Consider the following 18,671-nt stretch of genomic DNA (forward strand, 5'->3'; position numbering starts at 1 on the left):
CCAGCCGTCGCCGAGGAACAAGGAAGGCGCTGCAGTTGGCGGTCGGGCTAGACAAGAGAGGCGCCTGCGCCCGCGCCTGCGAGCTGGGCTTGTGAGTGGGGCTGCCCAGCGGGCAGGCGTGGGGCGAGGCCAAAGGACTGAACCCGCAGGAGCGTCACAGGCGCCGGGGCGGCTGCCGACGGCGGGCCTGGGTCAGTGAGAAGGCCGTGGACCCCCGCCCTGCCTGCTACTCCCATCCTCGCCTGCTGCGCGCTCCATGGGGAACGACCTCCGATTGGGTCCGATGCCTACCCTCGGGGTGGAGCCGGCAGGTGTGTGAGCGCGCGAGGCCTAGCCGTGGTTTGTGTGTCCCCGATCTCCTCGCGGGTGGAATGTGAGGAGCAAAGCCCTTCCTTAACTATAGAAACCCGCGGATTCGCTGACATAAACGCCGTTTTTTTAATCCTTTGGTTTCTGGGGCATGGTCAGGACTAGATGGGGCCAAGTTTTTAAAAAATAGGAATGTTAAAACTTAATGATATGCTTAGAACATTTATGTTAGGACCTTTGAGATATTTTAAATTTATTGGTAAATACAGGACCACAGAAATCTGTTAGGAGTAGCTGCGCGTTTGGTTTCAAAAGATCCTTTTCTAATACATTGATGTACAGATAACTTCATTACTAACAAGTTGGCTCTGATGTGTACACATAATGCACCAAACTGGAGTCTCTCAAAGTGAAAGAACAAAAAGATTTTTAATAACGAACGTCCTAACACACAGTCGTGCTATTTTTCTTTAGGTTTTCTATCAGATGTTCTACGTAATAATGCTGGTAAGTATGGAATAATTAAGAAAATATTTGTAGACATAAATTAGTTTGTGCACATAGAGCGCTGGTAGGTTTTTGGAAGCATACCTTAAAAAGTCAAGAACTGGGGGCCAGGCGCGGTGGCTCACGCCTGTAATCCCAGCACTTTGGGAGGCCGAGGCAGGCAGATCACGAGGTCAGGAGACGGAGACCATCCTGGCTAACACGGTGAAACCCTGTCTCTACCAAAAATACAAAAAAAGGTAGCCGGACGTGGTGGGGGGCGCCTGTAGTCCCAGCTACTCAGGAGGCTGAGGCAGGAGAATGGCGTGAATCCGGGAGGCGGAGCTTGCAGTGCCAAAGTGTCAAGAACTGGGAAGGAACAGAGATTTTACCCTGTTTGCAGGCTAACTTAGCCTGGCAGTTTCATGGAAGACAGAAGACTATTCGTTTCAGGAATGAATTACTCCCAGCAGTAGCCAGTATATCAGCAATTTTGCCTGAGTTCCCTAAAGCCCCAGTTCCCACAGGATAATGCAAAGTGGGCAAGAAGTCACCTAGATGTAGAGTATGTTGAATTACAGGAAAGCAGCCCTGAGCTTAGGGAACCCAGATCTTTATCATTTGGACAAATAAGCATGTTTCTCAAGGCTGTCCACTGTAGAAACATCCTTGAAACAATAGCGGAAAGAGCAGTCAGTAAGACATGCACAACCACCAGAGACGCAGGGAGAATTGTCCCCCAACAAAAATTCTCTGGAATTTTAACAAAATTGGTTACAAAAAGTGTCGAATCTCATGATTTGATGTCAGTTACTTGCCAATTTGACATGGTGGTCAGATATAATTTGACTTCAGACTCGAGCTTCCAACTCCAACCACAATCCCAGTCAATCTAGAGTTGTTTGTCCTATACCCACCACTCTTTTTTTTCTTTGTTGTAAATTTAATAAGGTAGCATATGCACTCTGATCTGAAACAGTTTAAATTATTCTGAGAAGAAAAAAATTTTATTACAAAATTAATGTAGAAAAAGTGTGAACTATGGTTGAACCAACCATAACCATTCCACCGCACATGTAAACATTTTCTAAAACAACAGGATTATACTGTACACACTATTTTGTGACTTGCTTATTTAATTTGAACTGAATATCTTAGCTTTTACTGGCTGGATATTGTATTATATGCTGTCACATGCGTATCTTATTTAATTATTTCCCAATTCTTGGATGTCTGTGTAGTTTCTAATTTTTTTTTTTTTTCTTTTTTTTTTTTTTTGAGAGGGAGTCTTGCGCTGTCGCCCAGGCTGGAGTGCAGTGGCCGGATCTCAGCTCACTGCAAGCTCCGCTTCCCGGGTTTGCGCCATTCTCCTGCCTCAGCCTCCCGAGTAGCTGGGACTACAGGCGCCCGCCACCTCGCCCGGCTATTTTTTTGTATTTTTTTAGTAGAGACGGGGTTTCACTGTGTTAGCCAGGATGGTCTCGATCTCCTGACCTCGTGATCCGCCCGTCTCGGCCTCCCAAAGTGCTGGGATTACAGGCTTGAGCCACCGCGCCCGGCCGTAGTTTCTAATTTTCATTGTGTAAAGTACACAGGATATTGTTACACTATGGAAACATTGCAGACATACCAAATGGACATAGATTGTGCTTTTGAAGAGAACCGTTAACTCTTTTTGGAACTTTAACAGATTGGTTTCAAAATAGATTCACATTCTTAAAACTAAATCTTTGTGCATATCCTTAATTTTTGGAGACATTTTAATTTCTAATGCAGCACTAAATCTCTAAATGTCTATTGACAACAGAATGTGGAATTCCTCTATTATTAAACAAGTAAAAAGAAAAAAATGGACTCTGAAAAATCTCAGTCAGCTTAGCACTATGATTTTATCCACTGGACAAAAACTTATTTTCACGTAACATTTCTTATTTTCGACACCAAGTCAATACCAAGTGGAAAGCAAAACTTTGTTCCCCTATTGCCAAGAGATACTTTCCTGACATAAGAAAAACAACATAATTAGAAAATACAAATGTTAAAGCTTTTAAAATACTTTTATTAATTTTAGGAGTTAAGAAGTTTCCATTATTTTGCTCCAAACCAGAAGACTCTGTTCCCTGTATATAGAATAGGAGTAATGTTTGAAAACAACTGGCTGGTGTTTAAGACTGAAGATTGTCGTGATTGTTTATCCTAATCCCAATGCTGAAGTAAGATTGTCTTGGAAATACTAAGTTGGGTAAGTATTTTTATAAAGGTTTGTGTTGAATGGTGAGAAAATACTAATAGAAAAAGGTGAAATTTTTAAAGTGCACTTTCAGATCAGCAGGGGAACTGTTACCTCAGTCTCATGCTATTTTGAGGCTAATAATTCAGGAATTTCAGTAATTTGTGGCTAATTAAGTTTAGGCTTGAGGCAGTTTTCAACCAACAATGAGTTACATTTGAAATTTGTTTTAATTATAAATTCAGAATTCTCAAAAAGCATATTTAATTTAAAACATGCCTAGTTACAGTACTAATGTGATTGTCAATTATGCCTTATTATTTATTACATTGTTTCTGTAGGAAAGTGAATTCTGCATTTAAATCTCAGGGAACCAGTCAGAAGCATCTGGATTAGGCATTTAGTGATACAAGGATCCAGAGTGACAAAATATTATGTATCATCCACATTCACACAACAGGTGATACCCCTGTAGGTTAATTATTCTCTAGATATTCTAAATTAAGAGACACAGAATACTTAGTCTTATGTGAGTCAAGAGCTCTATTCTGTCTTCACTACTGGGTATCAACTGTTATAAAGTGGAGAATATGTGTGGCTAAATGCCATGTCTTTCATTTTTAATTGATCTTTTTCTTATTGCTTGGGTTCTTTGTCTTTTTAGGATTTCTTGTAGAAACCTCAAAATGGTTATAAAGTGTATCACCGATGTGGTGTTACAGTTAGTGTGTACTTTGAAACTAATGAATGTTTTTATGTAATTAAATATCTTTCTGCCGAAATGACCTACTTAGTATTTTATTTTTAAACTAATGAGTAGTCATTAAATGTTCTATTTTTTTGAGACAGATTCTTGCTCTGTCGCCAGGCTGGAGTGCAGTGGCGCGATCTTGGCTCACGGCAACCTCCGCCTCCTGGGTTCAAGCAATTCTCCTGCCTCAGCCTCCTGAGTAGCTGGGACTACAGGCGAGCACCACCATGCCCAGCTAATTTTTTTTTTGTACTTTTAGTAGAGATGGGGTTTCACCATGTTGGCCAGAATGGTCTCGATCTCTTGACCTCGTGATCCACCCGCCTCGGCCGCCCAAAGTGCTGGGATTATAGGTGTGAGCCACAGCGCCTGGCCTTTAATTCTATTTTTTAACACTAGAATTTGGTACTTAAAAGCATTAAGTTTGGAATCAAATCAACCTAAGATTCCAGCTCTGGCACTTTACTAACACCTAACCACTTTAAGATCCAGCTTATACATCTTTAAGATGAGGATAATAATGATTCCTACTTAATAGGGTTATGACAATTAAATGGTATGATACTGCAAAGTTTTTAGGCCAGTACCTGACATATAATGACTCTCAAAATTATTGTTATTATCTGTTTACACACATTAATTATATCCTTTTCTGGATATTCTATATAGTTATTTTTTATAAATAATGTTTATTCTTACCATCAGTTGACCGGCTTATTCTTTCCTTTTCTCTTGAGATTTATAATTAATCACTTTCATTATCTTCTAATGAAAACAGAGACATAAGTGTCACACCACAAACAATATGATTACTCAGGTGTATTCAAATTATTTGGCACCCCAGAGCTAAACTATCTAGAGCAGATATAGATAAACATGTGAAAACTCTTAACCAAGTTACTTCTAGTTCGGAAGAATTGGCCTTCAGTTCTCAGGTAATTTGTTTAGACTATCATATAGAGTGTCAGCAATTATTTAATTATAATATTGGCATTTAGAAATTGATTTTAAACTAAATACCTTCTTTTTTAAATTTTTCTGATTTCTGCCTTTTAAGTTCGGGGTACATGTGCAGGATATGTAGATTTGTTACATAGGTAAGCGTGTGCCATGATACTCTGCTGCACAGGTCATCACGTCACCTAGGTATTAAGCCCAGCATCCACTAGCTGTTTTCCTGATGCTCTGCCTCCTCCTACGCCCAACCCTCCAACAGGCCCCAGTGTATGTTGTTCCATTCCATGTGTTCTCATGATTCAGCTCCCACTTATAAATGAGAGCACGTGGTGTTTGTTTTTGTTGTTGTTGTTGTTCCTGTGTTAGTTCACTGAAGATGATGGCTTCCAGCTCCATCCATGTCCGTGTAAAGGAAATCATCTCATTCCTTTCTATAGCTGCATAATATTCCATGGTGTATAAGTACCACATTTTGTTTATGCAGTCCATCATTGACGGGCATTTAGGTTGATTCCATGTCTTTGCTATTGTGAACAGTGCTGCAGTGAACATATGCATGCATGTATCTTTATAATAGAATGATTTATATTCCTTTGGGTATATACCCAGTAATGGGATTGCTGGGTCAAGTGGTATTTCGGCCTCTACGTCTTTGAGGAATCACCACACTATCTTCCACGATGGTTGAACTAATTTACACTCCTACCAACAGTGTAAAAGCGTTCCTTTTTCTCCACAACCTTGCCAGGTTGTTTTTTGACTTTTTAATGATAGCCATTCTGACTAGTATAAGATGGTATCTCATTGTGGCTTTAGTTTGCATTTCTCTAATGATCAGTGATGTTGAGCTTTTTTTTTCTTTCATATATTTCTTGGGCACATGTATTGTCTTCTTTCAAGAATTGTCTGTTTGTGTCCTTTCCCCACTTCTTAATGGGGCTGTTTGTTTTTTCTTGTAAATTTGTTTAAGTTCCTTAACAAGGAACTACATGATTCTTGCCAAAAAGGATTGTGGGCAGATTTTATGAGCAGAGTCTTTAAATATTTGGGAGCTAAAGGTGTAATATAAAATGAAAAGCGCAGTGACATCAATGCCTTTCACTTCAGGGATGGTATAATTTTTCAACTTTATAATAATTGCTGGATATTAGACCTTTGTCAGATGGATAAATTGCAAAAATTTTCTCCCATTCTCTAAGTTGTCTGTTTACTCTGTTGATAGTTTCTTTTGCTGTGCAGAAGCTCTTTAGTTTAATTAGATACCATTTGTCAATTTTTGCTTTTGTTGCATTTGCTTTTGGCATCTTTGTCATGAAATCTTTGCCTGTGCTGTGTCCTGAATGGTATCACCTAGATTTTCTTCTAGGTTTTTTTATAGTTTGGGTTTTACACTTAAGTCTTTAATCCACCTTGAGTTGATTTTTGTATATGGTGTAAAGAAGGGGTCCAGTTTCAGTTTTCTGCATATGGCTAGCCAGCTATCCTAGCACCATTATTAAATAGGGAATCCTTTCCCCACTTGTTTTTGTTAGCAAATACCTTTTTTAAAAAATTATTTTACATCTTGCAAGATTTCATGCTATGTTAAATTTGTTCAGGATTTTGGGTAGTACACAGAGAATCCTTTATACATGACCTATTATTTAATATGAGGATTGTAAATATTTTAATCTAATAAAATAAGTGTGGTTTGATTGATAATGTGATCATAGTAAGAATGCCTTTTTTTTCTTTCTTATAACTCCTATAAGAAACACACCCCCAGGAACACAATAATACTATGAATGTCCTTTTTATATATTTTGTTTTCCACTTAAAATACTCAAATATGAACTTTGCTTCTTAGAGAAAAGTGGTTAGGTAGTGGTCTCGAAGTGCTTAATCACTTTGTTTATATTCCTTCTTTTAACATATTAACATTTAGTTATGTTTATTAAATAAGTGTTTTAGTTAGATATGTAAACAGAGTTTGTTTAGAGAATAATATTTTTTCTTTTTCAGGATAATCCATATCTACTTCTGGAACCATGAAAATTTTACTAGTTTTTGACTTTGACAATACGATCATAGATGACAATAGTGACACTTGGATTGTACAATGTGCTCCCAACAAAAAACTTCCTATTGAACTACGTGATTCTTATCAAAAAGGATTTTGGACAGAATTTATGGGCAGAGTCTTTAAGTATTTGGGAGATAAAGGTGTAAGAGAACATGAAATGAAAAGAGCAGTGACATCATTGCCTTTCACTCCAGGGATGGTGGAACTCTTCAACTTTATAAGAAAGAATAAGGATAAATTTGACTGCATTATTATTTCAGATTCAAATTCGGTCTTCATAGATTGGGTTTTAAAAGCTGCCAGTTTTCATGATGTATTTGATAAAGTGTTTACAAATCCAGCAGCTTTTAATAGCAGTGGTCATCTCACTGTGGAAAATTATCATACTCATTCTTGCAATAGATGCCCAAAGAATCTTTGCAAAAAGGTAGTTTTGATAGAATTTGTAGATAAACAGTTACAACGGGGAGTGAATTATACACAAATTGTTTATATTGGTGATGGTGGAAATGATGTCTGTCCAGTCACCTTTTTAAAGAATGATGATGTTGCCATGCCACGGAAAGGATATACCTTACAGAAAACTCTTTCCAGAATGTCTCAAAATCTTGAGCCTATGGAATATTCTGTTGTAGTTTGGTCCTCAGGTGTTGATATAATTTCTCATTTACAATTTCTAATAAAGGATTAATATGCCAGCAATTGAAAAGTGTATCACTTAAGATTAGGTTCAGCAGCATAAAACTAAAACCCCAAATACCAGAGGCTTAAAAAAAACAGACAGAGAATTTTTTTTTCCTCTCACATAAAAGAATTCCAGAGGTAAGTATTTCAAGTTGCTGTATTAGTCTACCAACCTCAGCACTTGGCATTCAACCCTTGATCCAAGGTTGCTGGTGAAGCTCTAGCCCTCACAGCAGCACTCTGGCCAGCAAGGAGGGCAGTGAGAAAGTTACATTCCCTGTCTAAAGAAACTTCCCAGAAGTTGTACCCAATACTTCTATTGAAGTATCATTGGCCAAATTTTGTCATAATGCCTTACTTGTAAATAGCAAAGAAAGATGGAAAATACAGCTTTCATTCCAGGTAGTCACGTGCCCAGGAAAAGTTGGGGGAAAAAGTACAGAATTGAGGTAGGTACAGCTAGTGGTCTCCACTAAAGGTGGTTGATAGGTTATATTTTTAAATTTATTTCTCGAGCAAGTAAGCATATTTTATTCTTTTAGATATTCCTCCTCTTTTGAGACAAGGTCTCTGTCACCTAGCCTGGATTGCAGTGACTTGATCTTCGCACACTGCAGCCCCAACCTCCCGGACTCAAGTGATCCTCGCACCTCAGCCTCCTGAGGAGCTAGGACTACAGGCTCGCGCCACCATGCCAGCTGTTTTGTTATTTTTTGTTGGAGATGAGGTCTCACTACTTTGCACAGATCTCAAAATCTTGGATTCAAGTGATCCTCCTGCCTTGGCTTCCCAAAGTGCTGGGATTACAGGCATGAGCCACCATGGCCAGCCAGATACTTATTTTGAAAGTATGTCCAGTAGTTACAGATCTTAAAAAATAAAGCCTGATGCTTTATTCACGTAAGAATAAAAGGCTGCCAAATTTATATAATATCCTCCCAAACCAGTGTATTTTAAAGATAGGGATGCAGTATCTATTGTTGAAGTTTTCATCAATTTCAGACTTTCCATTTGAAATGAAGTACTATTATACTATTAATATCCTTCAAATATTCTAACTTTATATCTTGGCACCATAGACAACTACAGTAGCTAGTTTAATCAGTGTGTTGTTTATGTTTGGCAATGCAGTTTTGAGCAATTCAATACTATATATAATTTGCAGCAATACTTAATATTTAAGACTTTAATATAGGGATATTAGCAAATATCAACCGATCTAAAATGTTTTATAAGTCCATGCTAATTTCTAGATTCATGTTTTAGCCATATAAATGCAGTATTTAATATATTATATTTTCCAAATTATGGAAAGCTCCAGAAATAGAAATATTCAATATAATTACTACTCGCTAATCTTTTTTCTAGGTTGAAAAATCTTTGTTTTGCTTTAGGTTAGATTATGTTGAAACACATCTGTGTTTCAGATGTGTTCAGAGCTGAGGTCTCAGCTGAGGCTCCACTGAAGCAGGATTCACTTCCAAAATAAGAGTTGTTGCCAGTATTCAGTTCCTAGCAAACTACTGGAACAAGAATCTGTTTTCTTGCTGACTTAATTTCTTGCCATGTGGCCCTCTCCAAATGCTGGACATAAAAAAGTAGGCTGAGCACAATGGCTCACACCTGTAATCCCAGCAGTTTGGGAAGCCAAGGTAGGAGGATCGCTTGAGGCCAGGAGTTCAAGTCTAGCCTGGGCAATATAGGGAGACCCCATCTCTACAATAAATAAAAATAAAGGCTTTCATTTACAATGATGGTAGACCAAGAAATTTGTCCTAGATCTTCACTGAGAATATCTATAAAAGCTGGCAGCTGAACAAAATTTTAAAAACATCTGGGCTGGGTGTCGTGGCTTACGCCTTTAATCCCAGCACTTTGGGAGGCCCAGGCGAGGGGATCACGTGAGCTCAGGAGTTTGAGAACAGCCTCAGGAACATAGGGAGACCCCATCTCTTAAAAAAAAAAAAAAGATAATTAAAAACACCTAGTTGAAGACATCAGCAAGCTGGCAACAATGAAGAATTCCTAAGGAAACAGAAACTTTGTTAGGGGAGCCGTTTTCCCTTGTGTTGGCCAGTTCTGTAAGTGGTAAGTGATTGCTCAGATGTTGAATGGCCATTTTGATAACCTCATGGGACAAGGAAGAAGGGACCTGCACTGGTAAACCCTTTCCCTTACTTGGGGTGAGGATCCCAAATGGCTACTCATTAGGAGTAACAATGGTCCAGAAGTAAGCAGGCCTTCAAAGGGATGGCAGCTCAGCTTCAAATACCCTCAGTTTCTGAAATTAGATTGAGGTTATCTAAGGTTTTTAGAGCTCCCAGATGCATGGCAGAAGCAAATGTACATTTGCTTTTCAGGAAGAAATTAACATCCTAGGTGTAGCAGACAGACTCTAAGGTGGCCACTATGATCCCTGTCCCCTGGTATTCCTTGTGTGGAGGGAGACTCCTATGACTTGATTCTAATTCATAGACTACCACAAAGATGATGAGATGGACATGATTACACCAAATTCTAATATTCATCTTATTGAGAGACTCTTGTTGACTTTGAAGAAGCAAGCTGCCATGCTGTAAACCAGCCACTGGAGAGGGCCTCATGTCAAGAAACTAAGGGTGGCCTCTAGCCAGTAGTCAGCAAGAAAACAGATCCTTGTTCCAGTAGTGTCCTAGGAACTGAAGATTGCCAACAACCTTGTTATTTTGGAAGTGAATCCTGGTTCAGTGGAGCCCTAGCTGAGACCTCAGCTCTGGCTAACACCTTGATTGCAGCCTTTTGAGACCAGGAAACAGAAAGAAGCCAGCTAAATCTGTGCTTGGACTCCTGACCCACAGAACCTGTGAGATAATAAATGTGTCTTGTTCTTAAGACACCAGATTTGTGGTGATATTGTTATACAATGTAGAAAACTAACAAATTAGGCCTCAGAATGTACAAATAGTTTTGCAGGTGCACTGTAGAACACACAATAAAAAGTAGCCACACAAAGAGACATGAGTGAACACCAGCAGAAGCTTCTATTTAAACATCTGTAGGGACCTCCAGATATTGGAGTTTTCAGAGACAAGCTTAAAAAAAAAAATTAAACTTACAAGAATTTTGGCAAAGCATTGAAAATTATATTAAAAACAAAATGAAACAGCTAGATGGGAGAAATAAGTTCTAGCATTCTTCTGCACTGTAGGATGACTATCGTTAATAATAATATATATTTCCGAATAGAGGATATTGAATGTTCCCAACACAAATGAGAAATACTTTGAGTTGAAGAATATGCTGATTTCCCTGATCTAATCACTATACAGTAAATGTATCAAAATATCACCATATATGTCATAAATATGTACAATTATTTTGCGTCAATTTAAAAAAATTTTTAAAGGAAACACTAGAACTGAAAATAGTATGGTTGAAATTAGGAGCTTGATGGATAGAATTGACAGAACAGGCATAGCTGAAGAAAGAATTGGTGAATGAACACAAGTTACAAGAAAAAATCCAGAATGATGCAGAGAGACAAAATAATAAAAATACAAAAGTTGAGACATAGATTTAGTAAGAAGATATAACAGAGGAAATTTATGTCCCAAGAGAGGAGAAGGAAAATGAAACATAAGCAATAGTTTAAGAGATAATTATTGGCTGCACACAGTGGCTCATGCCTATAATCCCAGCACTTTGGGAGGCCAAGGCGGGTGGATCACGAAGTCAGGAGATCGAGACCATCCTGGCTAACACAGTGAAACCCTGTCTCTACTAAAAATACAAAAAATTAGCCAGGCGTGGTGGCGGGCGCCTGTAGTCCCAGCTACTCGGGAGGCTGAGGCAGGAGAATGGCGGGAACCCGGGAGGCGGAGCTTGTAGTGAGCCCAGATTGCGCCACTGCACTCCAGCCTGGGCGACAGAGCGAGACTCCGTCTCAAAAAAAAAAAAAAAATAATAATAATAATAATAAAACTTTACAAAATCGAAAGATAGATCCTGAGGCAGGACTTGGGTAAAACAAACAGAATACAAAAAATATATTTTTAAAATTTGTAAAAAACAAAATTGAAAGATGTCAAACCTCAGATTCAAGAACCCTCATAAACCCCAAACAGGATAAATAAAACCACATGAAATTACACCGTTGTAAAACTGCTGATAACCAAAGATGGAAAAAGTATAAAGCGGCCAAAATAAATATTACTTTGAAAGGAGCAACAATTAAGCTAATAGCTGGCATTTTTTTCTTTCGTTCTTAAATGCTTGATAGAATACAACAGTGAAACTATCCAGACCTGGAGTTTTCTCTTTTGAAAGGTTTTAACCACAAATTCCATTTCTTTCATGGATATAGGACTACTCCATTGTGTAGCTTTTCTTGAGTAAGCTTTGGTAGTTTGACTGTGTTAATTACCTATTGCTACATAATAAATTACTTCAAAACTTAACAGCTTGGAAAAATAAACAGTTATCTCACAGTTTCTGTGGGTCAGGAATTCAGGAGCATTTAGCTGGGTAGTTCTGGCTCAGGATCAAAAATGGGTCAAGATGTTAACTGAGGTTGAAGCCATATGAAAACCTGACTAGGGCTGGAGTATCTGCTTCTAAGGTGGCCCACTCGTGGTTTTTGGCAAGAAGCCTCATTCCTTATTGCCTGTTGGCCAATGTATTGCTGATTGGCAGAAGACTTCATTTTCCAACTACATGGGCCTCTCCATAGTGCTGATCAAGAATCCTTTAAAAAAAAAAAAAAAAAAGGTAGCTGTTTTCTAGCCAAGTGAGTGAACCAAGAGGAAGGGCAAAGAAGAAACTACAGGCCAGGCATGGTGGTTCACGCCCTTAATCCCAGCACTTTGGGAGGCCAAGGTGGGTGGATCACCTGAGGTAGGGAGTTCGAGACCAGCCTGGCCAACATGGTGCTACCCCATCTCTACTAAAATTACAAAAATTAGCCAGGCATGGTGACAGGCGCCAGTAATCCCAGCTACTTGGGAGGCTGAGGCAAGAAAATCGTTTGAACCCAGAAGGCGGAGGTTGCAGTCAGTGACTGGAGATTGCACCACTGTACTCCAGCCTGGGTGACAAGGGCAAAACTCCATCTCAAAAAAAAAGTAATAAAAATTAAAAAAGAAGAAACTACGATGCCTTTTGTTACCTATCTCAGAAGTGGCACCCCATTACTTCTGCTGTATTCTGTTTGTTAAAGCAGAACACTAGTCTGACCCACACTGAAAAAGAGGAGAATTAGACACCACCTTTGGGTGAATGACAGTCAAAAAAATGTGTGGACGTTTAAAAACCACTAGTGTCACTTGAGGACTTTGTTCATTTGATCAAAGTAGTGAAATTTATGAGCATGTTTTTCATAATATTCATTTATTAACCCTTTAATTTTATAGCAAATGCCTATATACCCACTATCTAGATTCTACCATTAACATTTGACCCTTCTTGTTTCGTCACGTATCTGTTCTTCTCTCTAGCCATCCTTTTTTTTCTTCTGCCTTTTTAACATAAATATTGTCTTTTCTCTTTTCTTCTTTGCTCCCCAGTTGATTAAACCAGTGCTTCTCTGGGGCTGATTGGGACTCAGGTGTCTTCCAGCTTTGTGTGAGCCCTGGGAATTGTTTAGCTTATAGTTCCGAGGGTCATTCTCTGCCCAGATTTATGGGGTTTCGTCCTCACAAGTATGGCTTAGTATTCAACCACAGACTCAAGGGGACATCCTCCCTTGCAGATTTCTGGAATCTTTCTTGATTTACCTTCTTCCTTTCTGGTACTCTCCCCTGCAAATTCCAGCCACTTTTGCCTCCCCAAACTGATCTCCATTCCTTCAACTCAGCAAGACTACTGTGGTCTGTTTGGGGCACCCCCCTCCCTGCACCTTGGGCTGGAACGTGTCTCCAGGCAAAAGTAGAGGCAATTATAAGGCTCTCCTCATTTGTTTCTTCTCTCTCGAGGACCACAGTTCTGTACTGCTTGTTGACCAATGCTTGAAAACTGTTATTTTGTATCTTTTGTTCAGTTTTTTAAATTATTTACGGTGGGAGGATTAGTCCAGTCCCACTTCCTCCAGAAAGAGTAATTCTGGAATCTCATTTTTATTTTCTAATGCAACATAGTGGTAAGACCTCCACTCTGAATTAGAAAGACCTGAATTTGAAGTCTAGCTCTGAATCGAATAAATTAATAGCTTCTTAATACTGCAGTTTTATTTTAAGTGGGGATAATAAAAGTCCCTATCTCCTGAGATTATTGTGAAGATTTACTGAATATGGTATTGTATTAGTTTACTGTGGCTGCTGTAACAAATCATTACAAACTGGGTGACTTAAAACACAGTTTTGGAGACCAAAAGTCCAAAACAGTTTCACTGAGCTGAAATCAAGATGTCAGCAGGACTATGGTCCTTCGCAGGCCCTAGGGGGGATTCATTCCTTGCCTCTTCCACCTTCTGGTGGCCACAGGCCTTTGGCTTGTGGCTGCATCACTCCAATCTCTGCCTTCATAGTTACATTCTTTTCTCCTCTCTGTATCAAATTCCCCTCTTCCACTTTCTTTTTTTTTTTTTTTTTTTTTTTTTTTGAGACGGAGTCTCGCTCTGTCACCCAGGCTGGAGTACAGTGGCCGGATCTCAGCTCACTGCAAGCTCTGTCTCCCAGGTTTATGCCATTCTCCTGCCTCAGCCTCCCGAGTAGCTGGGAGTACAGGCGCCCGCCACCTCGCCCGGCTAGTTTTTTTTTGTATTTTGTAGTAGAGACGGGGTTTCACCGTGTTAGCCAGGATGGTCTCGATCTCCTGACCTCGTGATCCGCCCGTCTCGGCCTCCCAAAGTGCTGGGATTACAGGCTTGAGCCACCACGCCCGGCCTCTTCCACTTTCTTATAAAGATTGCATTTAGGACCCACCCAGATAATCTAGGATAATCCCCTCATTTTTAAGATCCTTAATTACACCTGCAACCCATTTTTCTTACAAGGCAACATTTACAAGTTTCAGGGATTAGAACATGATGTCTTTCTGTGGCCATTATTTAACCTACTACGAGGTGATAAAGCATTTGACACACATTCACTAATAATCAAAACATTTAACACCACTATAAGGCACCAAGGCACCAACCTCTCAGATAATAAGCACCAACTAATAAGAATGGATGCTGGCCACAAACCCCGCTAACAGTGCCTTTGGCTGAGTAGCAGCCCTGTACTTGCTGTATGCCAGCATCTCACACATCCTATACACTGAATAAATATGAGTTCATTGAGATCCAACTTTTACTAAGTCATTTCTACTTCTTCTTTTTAAATGTCTGGGCATGTTCTTTGGTCATTTATCTGTAGGGTCTTGTGTTCTGCTTATCTCTTTGTCTGAGTACTTTATATAGGGAGGATGCTAACATTCCCATATTTGCGACAAATGTTTGCATTGTGTTAATATTTTCTAAATCTCATGCTTGATTATATGTATCTAGATAATATGTTCTTCATTTTAAAATGTAAACATTTAAATTGAATATATGGCTTATCTCATTAGGTTGTATTAAACTTAATGAAATAAACATACTGATTAACTAGGCTTTTTGAATGCAAGATTTTTCTTTAAATCTTTTTCTTTGCAAACAAAAGGATCTCTGTTTTCCCCCAAAGATAAGCAAATTTGTCATGGCCAGTTTTTATTACGTTTAAACACGCACTTATAAAATAGAGATGTTAGAGTTAAATGTGAATTGCAAAGACTTGTGTTTTTTTTGGAGACAGGGTCTCTGTAGCCCAAGCTGGAGTGCTGTGATTCTATCACAGCTCACTGCAACCTCAAACTCCTGGACTTAAGCAATCTTCCAGTCTCAGCCTCCCAAGTAGCTGGGGGAATACAGGGACACCTGTATTTGCCCAATTTATTTATTTATTTATTTAGTGGAGACAAAGGTCTCACTATGTTACCCAGGCTTGTCTCAAACTGCTAACCTGAAGTGATCCTCCTGCCTCAGCCTCCCAAAGTGCTGGGATTATAGGTGGGCATCAGTGTGCCTGGCTGAAAAGACTATTAAAGTCATGATAGGGTTGGATAGAGAAGTAGAGTATAGAAACCTCTTGTTTGTCACATGAGTCTCTTTAGCACAGTTGTAGTAGGCAGAATTCTAAAATGGTCCCCAAGACTTACCCCCTGCTGTACCACCCTGTTACTGTAAATTTATCTACAACCTTGACTAGGTTATGTTTTATGGCACAGTTGACCTAATTATCCAGGTGGACCTGACCTAATCGGATGAGCCTTTTAAAAGCAAAGAGCTGTCTTGGCTGGTTGCAGAAGAGGAAGTCAGAGAGTTGAAGCATATGCCATTGCTGGCTTAAAGATGGATGCAGGTATGTGGTAAGGAATGTGGGCAACCTCTAGGAGCTGAGAGCAGTTCCTGGATGACAGCCAGCAAGGAAACTGGGACCTCAGTCCTGCAAAGAAATGAATTCTGCCAACAGCCACTTGATCTTGGAAGAGGACCTCAAGCCTCAGATGAGAAACACAGTCCAGGCTGACACCTTGATTATAACTTGGTGAGACCCTGAGCAGAGAGCCCAGTCACATTATGGCCAGACCTACAGAAACTGGGAGATAATAAACTCTTGCTTTAAATTACTACATTTGTGGCAATAGAAAACTAGTATCTAATTCCGTCTCTCAAGGAATAGATAGCCTAATTTCACAACCATACTTTTTTTGTAATTATGTGTTTGGCAATTTATACTATAAAGTACTGAATTGTTTTTTATTCTTCTGATTAAACACCAAGCATCATTGTGATGTGTGAAGAGACACTAGTTAAAATTTCTCTGCCCTTGAGAGTTCTAAGGGTGATCTAATTTTTCTGCAAATCTATTTTTTAATTTTTAGTAATATGAATATGATTTTTTACAAAATGAAAAACAAATTTAAAGAAATAACCACCCCACAATCATCTACCAGTGAATGGGCCAGAGATGAGCTGCCAGACAAGATTGACTACATAATCATGAGGCCCAGAACACAGTGAAAATGCAGCATCCCTTGTTCAAAAAAATTATTCAGAATTTCAAGACACGGGCAGCAGAGCATTAAAGCAAGAGTGGGGTCCTTCTGAACATGGGGTCCTGTGTGATGGCACAGGTCACAAAACCGTGGAGCCAACCAGCTCTGTGCCCAGACCTTCTCCAGCACCTTCCAGATAAAAGCTTAACTAAGAGCTATATACTTTCCAAAGGCCCCATTGCTTCTTCACTGGGTGACATTTGCAAATTAATTGCCCATAATGCCACAATCTAGGACAACCAAATCCTTTCAGAATTTTCTCCAAGGTTGTATGTGTGTTTGTGTATGTGTCTCTTTGACACAGGTGGATTGTTCTTAACAATTGTTACACTATTTTGTCACTTAAAATTATAGCAGGAGTATTTCTCTGTATTAATAGCATTTAAGAATAAAATTTAAATGTTCACATATTTCAATTTTTTATATAAGAAAATCTCAGCGAGGTCACAGAAGTAAGTAATGAAAGGATACTTCAAAAGTAGGTGATCTTGAGTCAAGAGAACTAAATTCTAGTCCTAGCTCTAACAGCCAATTAGCTGTGTGACTTTCGTAAATAATTTCACTTCTCTGGAGCTCATTTTATTTTCTGTAAAATGACTTAATGAATTTTTATCCCCCTAAATACCTTCCAGTTCTAAAATTCTTTTTTTTTTTTTTTTTTGAGACGGAGTCTTGCTCTGTCGCCCAGGCTGGGATGCAGTGGCCGGATCTCAGCTCACTGCAAGCTCCGCCTCCTGGGTTTACGCCATTCTCCTACCTCAGCCTCCCAAGTAGCTGGGACTACAGGCGCCCGCCAACCCTGTAGAGTTTTTTTGCATTTTTTAGTAGAGACGGGGTTTCACTGTGTTAGCCAGGATGGTCTCGATCTCCTGACCTTGTGATCCGCCCATCTCGGCCTCCCAAAGTGCTGGGATTACAGGCTTGAGCCACCGCTCCCGGCCCCAGTTCTAAAATTCTATAATTCCAGTATCATTATGGATTTGAGTGGTCTCTAGGTCTGGCTATGGCTATAAGGGGCTTTTAAAATCTATTCTTTGAATGAAACGAAGTCATTATCCAATTTTTAAGGCCTTTAGAAGGAGGTTTTTGTTTTACTGTAATTTAAAACCATTTGGGGGGTCAGTCTTTGTCATGCTCAGTGTCAGGTTCCAGCCCCAGCTGAGGGCTGAGTGACTGGGTGGATGTGGGGCAGGGAGCTGGAAGAACACTAGAGAGACAGCAGGTAGATGAGACATGGCTTTTTTTTTTTTTTTTTTTTTTTGAGATGGAGTCTTGCTCTTGTTGCCCAGACAGGAGTGCAGTGGCGCGATCTCAGCTCACTGCTGTGTCCGCCTCCCACGTTCAAGCAATTCTTGTTGCTCAGCCTCCCAAGTAGCTGGGATTACAGACACCCGCGACCATGCCTGGCTGATATTTGTAATTTCAGTAGAGATGGGGTTTCCCCATGTTGGCCAGGCTGGTCTCAAACTCCCTACCTCAGGTGATCCACCCACGTCAGCCTCCCAAAGTGTTGGGATTACAGGTGTGAGCCACTGCTCCCAGCCAGAGACATGGCTTTGTTCAGCAGCCCCCATGCCTACAGCTGCATGGCCAGCTCTCCATTGGCTTCTAACTGTTTCTCTGGGCACAAGTGAGCCAAGCTGTGTCCTGGCTTCCCCTGTCTGTCTGCAAAGGACAGCTCTGACTCTCCCAGTGTACCTGCACAATGTCAACAGAGCAATCATACATTTTACAGACAATAGTGGCATAGAGCCAAGTGATGGCCTTTCCATGTATGGCTACATGGCTATGATAACAAGTGGAGTTATACGCCTGCGCTCTAAACCCACTGAGTCACACAGGATGTAAACATCCTACCTTGGCCTATCCTTGACCAAAGCACAGCCATGTTCCTTACACTCCACCCCCTAGGCCAAGGGAGACATAGGCCTTGGATACAGGTTATGTGCATAAGCTTTGGGTACATAGGCTTGATGTACACACGCAGGCTTTATACATAAGTTTTGGCCACACAGATTTGATAAACAGGCCTTACATTCCACCCCCTGGACTGAGGGAGTTCTTTTAGTGGGGATCCGTGCACATAGGGCAGCACCCTGAACTCATAGGTCACAACAACAATACGGAGAACGACAACCTAT

General features: G+C 39.9%; 1 protein-coding gene across 3 annotated transcripts; it reads left to right on the forward strand.

Moving 5' to 3' along the window:
* The first annotated feature begins 30 nt into the window (after positions 1 to 30).
* Positions 31 to 17,162, forward strand: LOC105483275 (phosphatase, orphan 2). 3 transcript variants are annotated; one of them, XM_011744055.2, is made up of 5 exons: positions 51 to 311; positions 784 to 816; positions 2,867 to 3,037; positions 3,367 to 3,485; positions 6,735 to 17,162. In XM_011744055.2, the coding sequence occupies exon 5, from the start codon at positions 6,761 to 6,763 to the stop codon at positions 7,484 to 7,486; it is 726 nt and encodes a 241-aa protein (XP_011742357.1). In that variant the 5' UTR covers positions 51 to 311; positions 784 to 816; positions 2,867 to 3,037; positions 3,367 to 3,485; positions 6,735 to 6,760; the 3' UTR covers positions 7,487 to 17,162. The 3 variants fall into 3 exon arrangements, with proteins under 3 accessions (XP_011742356.1, XP_011742358.1, XP_011742357.1); XM_011744054.2 differs by lacking the exon at positions 3,367 to 3,485 and having other exon boundaries at positions 31 to 311; positions 6,735 to 17,160; XM_011744056.2 differs by lacking the exons at positions 784 to 816; positions 3,367 to 3,485 and having other exon boundaries at positions 50 to 311; positions 6,735 to 17,160.
* The last annotated feature ends 1,509 nt before the right edge of the window (positions 17,163 to 18,671 follow it).

The sequence above is a fragment of the Macaca nemestrina genome, chromosome 11 (assembly GCF_043159975.1).
Source record: "Macaca nemestrina isolate mMacNem1 chromosome 11, mMacNem.hap1, whole genome shotgun sequence".
Lineage (NCBI taxonomy): Eukaryota > Metazoa > Chordata > Mammalia > Primates > Cercopithecidae > Macaca > Macaca nemestrina.